This window comes from Balaenoptera ricei, chromosome 4 (genome assembly GCF_028023285.1).
Source record: "Balaenoptera ricei isolate mBalRic1 chromosome 4, mBalRic1.hap2, whole genome shotgun sequence".
NCBI classification, from domain to species: Eukaryota; Metazoa; Chordata; class Mammalia; order Artiodactyla; family Balaenopteridae; genus Balaenoptera; species Balaenoptera ricei.
Window position 1 is genome coordinate 28515589 of NC_082642.1, and position 7160 is coordinate 28522748.

General features: G+C 34.6%; 1 protein-coding gene across 1 annotated transcript in view; it reads right to left on the bottom strand.

Annotated features, from left to right (window-relative positions):
- Positions 1-549, bottom strand: part of COL6A5 (collagen type VI alpha 5 chain) — a 111513-nt gene extending 110964 nt beyond the window's left edge. The window contains exon 1 of the mRNA XM_059921933.1: positions 483-549. Coding sequence (XP_059777916.1) covers positions 483-549 — 67 coding nt within the window. The remainder of the gene's footprint in view (positions 1-482) is intronic.
- Positions 550-7160: the final 6611 nt, after the last annotated feature.

The window sequence follows — 7160 nt, forward strand, 5'->3', positions numbered from 1 at the left end:
TGAATGATGTTTTTAGTAATTACAGAAGAGTAGAAAAACCTAGCTTTCATATTCCATATATGCATGTATGGAATATGAAAGCTTTTATATTACTTATTATATATATATAAAATTTCCTCTGTGGTGTTCCTTTTTTCCTTTTCTTTCATTTATTAAAGCCAAGGTGCAAACTGACCCACAAAATGTATGGGTTGACTTTGTTCATACAGACATGGAACATCAGGACTTCAGCAAATCAATGAATAATTAAAGTTTTTCTAGCCAGGTGTAGCATAATTCATGCCTTTTGCCCATGGCTTCCCATCATCTTTGAGAGCTTGCATTTGCTTGATATAATATATCGCCAACTACAAATAAATGCTGCCTGCTTTGTTTTTTTAGTAAAGAAATAAATTCCTTGTTTCTATTTATTAAAATAAAGATTTGTTGAGACATAAAATATTTATTTTCCTAATAATAATAAACATAAAATGTACTGGTACCTGGGCTCTGATATGTCAGTGTTTCAGTCCAAAGGATGAGAACAAATACAATTAGCAGAATCTTCATTTTGTTAGTGACGTTTTCTTGCTTTTATTCTGTAAAAAATGTTATTTACAATATAAAAAATCTCATTATCTAACAAGAAATAACTACTGGGAAAGTTGGTTTAGAGCATAGTACACTGTAAACACTGTATTTGTCAACAATGCCAGTTGTGTTTAAAACATTCATCAAGAGTTTGAGTATTTGTTGAAAATAGATAATGCTAATGTTTTCTGAGTCCTTACCATGGCTCAGATACTTTTCTCAGTGCTTTTTAAGCATCATCTTATTTAACCCTCACAACCATCTTACTGGGAGGTACAACTACTATACCCACGTGACAGATAAGGAAACAGGCACAGGTGACTTGGTAAGTGGTGGATCCATCATCCTAACCCAGACAAGGTGATCGCAGAGCCCAAGCTCTTAACCACTGTGCCATGAGGTTTATACAAAATCTTTGGACTCAGAACTTATGTAGTCACTACTCTTGACCATCTATTTTCATGTCAACAATGACTATTTTATATGTTCACAACTTGGCTCAAAAATCCAACAGCTAGGGCTTCCCTGGTGGCGCAGTGGTTGAGAATCTGCCTGCCAATGCAGGGGACACGGTTTCGAGCCCTGGTCTGGGAAGATCCCACATGCCGCGGAGCAACTAGGCCCGTGAGCCACAACTACTGAGCCTGCGCATCTGGAGCCTGTGCTCCGCAACAAGAGAGGCCACGATAGTGAGACACCCGCGCACTGCGATGAAGAGTGGCCCCCGCTTGCCACAACTAGAGAAAGCCCTCGCACAGAAACGAAGACCCAACACAGCCAAAATAAAATAAATAAATAAACAAATGTGGGGTTAAAAAGAAAAAGAAAAAGAAAAACCCAAAGCCAAAAAAACCTATATTAAGATGTATTTAAAAAAAAAAAAAAAAACCAACAGCTACCCATGTTTCTTTCTTCATTAAACCCTTGTAAGAACTGTTCCCTCATTTCTGGTTATACTCAGTTTTATAAATTACTTTAACTTCAGTATTTCTCTCCATGAGCACACAATCAGAAAATTTCATGGGAATTTACAATCTTACAGAAATTCCACCAAGTCAAAGTTGTTCTCTATTAATAGGGAAATAGATAAAATAACCAATACTCAAAAATAGAGATGCCTTCAATGAGATACCAAAGGTATAAGGACTGGATTTTATTCTAGAAGTGACCTTTCCAGTGGTTACTTTGAAATTGCTAATCATGCGGGAAGACTGAGGGAATCACTGGAAACTAGATTTGGAAGTCACCCTATAGATCATTTAGACTAAATCCTTATTTTGCTAAGGAGGAAATCGAGGATCCCCAGTAGTTATTGGCTGAATCATGTTAGCAATGACTTTCAGATCTATACTCATCATATTCTAATATATCATATATTTTACTTATTCATTAATTTTATTATTGAGATATAATTCACATTCTACAAAATTTACCCTTTAAAGTGGACAATTCAATGTGTTTTAGTATATTAACAGTATTTGTATCCCAGCAGCAGCGATTTTAGGAAGTTCATTCTACCACAAGGACACTGGTACTAGTTACTGCCATTTTAGATTCCTCCCTCTAGCCTATTAGTGCCAGGGGACTTACACATTCACCAGCCAGTCAACACCAGGCCCAGGCCCAGGGGCCCTGCAGCCAGCCACCTGTGACCTGCCTCTATCCACCAGCAGGCCAGCACCAGCCCCTGGACACCATAGGCTCCACAAGCAGCCACTGGGGACCCAGCCCTGCCCAACAGCATGAGGCAGAGCCTGGCAACCAACTGGCCTGGAGTCCAGCCCTTCTTACCAGTGTGGCCAGTAGTAAGCCCCATCACAACAGAAGGACACATGCAGCCCACATAGGGGGCACCCATAGAGCACATAGCTCTGGTGACCAGAAGGAAGTGTGCTGTTGGGCCCCATAAGACATCTCCTACATAAGACCACTTCTCCAATATCAAAAATGTAACTGACCTACCTAATATATAGAAATAAAGACAAAGAATTAAACAAAATAAATGACAGAAAAATATGTTCCAAATGAAGCAACAAGATAAAACCCAAGAAGAAGAACTAAGTGAAGAGACATAAGCAGTCTACTTGATAAAGAGTTCAAGGTAATGATCATAAAGATGCTCAATGAACTCACAGAAGAATGAATGAACACAGCAAGAATTTTAACAAAGAATTAGAAAATGTAAAGAAGAACCAAAGAGAAGAATAAAATAACTGAAATAAAAAATACACTAAAAGGAATCAACAGTAGATATGATCTTCCAGAGGAACAGATCAGCAAATTGGAAGACAGTGGTAGAAATCACACAAGCTGAAAAGAAAGAAGAAAAAAGAATTTTAAAAAAATGAGGCTAGTTTTAGGGATCTCTGTGACAACATCACACATACTAATATTTGTATCATAGAAGTTCCAAAGGAAAAGAGAGGGAGAAAGGGACAGATAACTTATTTGAATAAATAATAGCTGAAAACTTCCCTAACCTAGGAAAGGAAACAGACAAACAGATCTAGGAAGCACAGAGAGTCTAAAACTAGATGAACCCAAAGAGATCCACACAAAGACACATTGTAATTAAAATTGAAAAAATTAAAGATAAAGAGAGAATATTAAAAGAAGCAAGGAAAAAGCAGTTAGTTACATACAAGGGAACTCCCATAGACTATCAGCTGACTTTTCAGCAGAAACTATGCAAACCACAAGGGAGTGGCACAATATATTTAAAGTGATGAAAGAAAAAACCTACAACCAAGAACACTCTACCCGTCAAGGATATAATTAAGATTTGAATGACAGATCAAGAGTTTTGCAGATAAGTGAAAGCTAAAACAGTTCAGCACCTCTAAAACAACTTTACAAGAAGTGTTAAAGGGACATCTCGAAGTATCAGTAGAAAAGAAAATACCACAACGAGAAACATAAAAATTACAAAAGGAAAAAATCTCATTGTAAAGGCAAATATAAGTAAAGGTAATAGATCAACCACTTATAAAGCTAGTAGGAAGGTTAAAAGACAAAAGTAATAATATTATCTATATCCACAATAAGTAGGTAAGGGATACACAAAACAAAAAGATGTAAAATATGATGTCAAAACATTAAATGTGTGGTTGGGGGAGTAAAAAGGCAGGGCAGTTACAATGTGTTCGAACTTAAGAGATCATCAACTTGAAATATATATATATATATCCATAATATTAAAAAATATATATATAACTACATATATATTGCTATATATAAACCTCATTGTATATATATTGCTATATATAAACCTCACAAACCAAAAATCTATAATAGATACACACATACACAAAAAAAAGGGAATCAAAACATAATACTAAATAAAGTCATCAAATCACCAGGGAAGAGAGCAAAAGCAGAAGAAAGGAACAAAGAAGAACTACGGATACAATCCCTGAACAGTTAACAAAATGGCAATAAGTACATAGCTATCAATAATTATTTTAAATGTAAATGGAATAAATGATCTAATCTAAAGATGTAGAGTAGCTGGATGGATTAAAAAACAAGAGCCACATATATGCTGACTACAAGAGACTCACTTCAGATCTAAAGGCACACACAGACTGAAAGTGAGGTGACGGAAAAGGTATTCCATGCAAATGGAAATGAAAAGAAAGCTGGGGTAGCAATACTTATATCAGACAAAATAGACTTTAAAACAAGAGACAAAGAAGAGACATTACATTATGATAAAGGGATCAATCCAAGAAGAAAATATAACAATTATAAATATATATACACCCAACATAGGAGCACCGAAAAACATAAAGCAAATATTAACAAATGTAAAGGAAAAAACTGACAGTAACACAATAATCATAGGAAACTTGAACACTGTACTTACTTCAATGGATAGATCATTCAGATAATCAACAAGGAAATACTGGCTTTAAATGACACAGACTAGATGGACTTAATAGATATTTACAGAACATTTCATTCAAAAACAACAGAATACACATTCTTTTCAAGTGCACATGGAACATTCTCCAAGATAGATCACATGCTAGGCCACAAAACAAGCCTCAATTAATTTAAGAAGACTGAAATCATATCAAGCATCTTTTCTGACAACAGTGATGTGAGACTAGAAATCAGCTACAAGAAAAGAACTGCAGAAAACACAAACACAGGAGGTTAAACAATATACTACTAAACAACCAATGGGTCACTGAAGAAATCAAAGAAGAAATCAGAAATACCCAGAGAAAAATCAAAATGGAAACACAACAACCCAAAATCTATGGGATACAGCAAAGGCAGTTATAAGAGGAAAGTTTATAGTGATACAGCCTACTTCAAGAAACAAAAATAATCTCAAACAAACGACCTAGCCTTACGCCTAAAAGAACTAGAAAAACAAGGACACACAAAAACCAAAGTTAGTAAAAAGAATAAAAATAAAAATATTAGCAGAAATAAGTGAAACAAAGACTGAAAAATAATAGAAAAAAATCAATGAAACTAAGATTCAGTTCTTTGAAAAGATAAACAAAATTGGTAAACCTTTAGCCAGACACATCAAGAAAAAAAGAGAGAGAGCCTAAATCAATAAAATCAGAAATGACAGAGGAGACGTTACAACTGACAGCACAGAAATATAAAGGATCATAAGAGACTACTATGAACAACTGTATGCCAATAAAATGGACAACCTAGAAGAAATGGATAAATTCCTAGAAACATACAATCTCCAAAGACTGAATCAAGAAGAAATAGGAATTATGAACACACTGATTGCCCCTAGTGAAATTGAATCAGTTATTTTAAAAAAATCTCAACAAACAAAAGTCCAGAACCAGAGGGCACCACAGGTAAATTCTACCAAACAATTAAGGAAGAGTTAACACCTGTCCTTCTCAAAATATTCCTCCCCAAAATGAAGAGTATAAAATGCTTTTGAACTCATTCTATGAGGCCAGCAAAACCCTGATACCAAAACCAGATAAAGACATCACAAGAAAGAAGATTACAGGCCAATATCACTAATGAACACAGATGCAAAAATCCTCAACAAAATATTAGCAAACCAAATCCAACAATACATTGATCAAGTGGGATTAATCTCAGGGTGAAAGTGTTTTTCAATATCTGCAAATCAATCAATGTGATACACCACAATACATATTGAGGAATAAAACCCATATGATCATCTCAATAGATGCAGAAAAAGCTTTTGACAAAATTCAACATCCATTTATGATAAAAAACTCTTCAGAAAGTGGATATAGAGGGAAACATACCTCAACATAATAAAGGCCACATATGAAAAACCCACAACATCACACACCATGGTGAAAAGTTGAAAGCATTCCCTCTAAGATCAGGAACAAGACAAGGATGTCCACTCTCACCACTTGTATTCAACACAGTATTGAAAGTCTTAGCCACAGCAATCAGACAAGACAAGAAATACAAGGAATCCAAATTGAAAAAGAACCATTAAAACTATAACTGTTTTCAGAAGACATGATACTATATATAGAAAATCCTAAAGATGTCCCCAAAAATTATGAGAACTAATAAATGAATTCAGTAAAGTTGCAGTATACAAAATTAACATACAGACATATGCTGTGTATCTATACACTAGCAACAAACTATCAGAAAGAGAAATTAAGAAAAGAATTCCATTTACAATTGCATCAAAAAGAATTAAATATCTAGGGATAAACCTAACTAAGGATGTAGAAGAGTTGTACCTGGAAAACTATAAGACACTGATGAAAGAAACTGAAGACAACACAAACAAATGGAAAGTTATACCATGCTGGTGGATTGGAAGAATTAATATTGTTAAAGTGACCATACTCCCCAAGGCAATCTACAGATTCAGTGTAATCACTATCAAAATACTAATGAAATTTTCCCCAACTAAAACAAATATTCTAAAATTTATATGAAAATGTAAATGACCCCAAATAACAAAAACAATCTTGAGAAAGAAAAAAGCTGTATCAACCTCCCTGATTTCAAACTATACTACAAATGTACAGTAATCAAAACAGCATGGTACTGGCACCAAAACAGACACATAGATCAATGGAACAGAATAGAGCCCAGAAATGAACCCACATTTATATGGTCAATCTATGACAAAGTAGGCAAGAACATACAGTGGGGAAAGACAACTTCTTCAATAAATTATACTGGGAAAACTGGACAGTGACATGCAAAAGATTTAATCTGGAGCACTTTCTCACACCACATACAAAAATAAACCCAAAATGGTTTAAATATTTAAATGCTAAGACCTGAAAACTGCTAGAAGAAAACATAGGCAGTACACTCTTTGACATCAGTCTTAGCAATATTTTTTTGATATGTCTCCTCAAGCAAGGGCAACAGAAACAAAAATAAACAAATGGGACTACATCAAACTAAAAAGCTTTTACACAGTGAAGGAAACTATTAACATAATTAAAGGCAGCATACTGAATGGGAGAAGATATTTTCAAACCATCTATCTGATAAGGGGTTGATATCGAAAATATACAAAGAAATCATACAACTTAGTATATAAAAAAAAAATGACCCAATTAAAAAGTGGACAGAGGACCCAAGTAGAC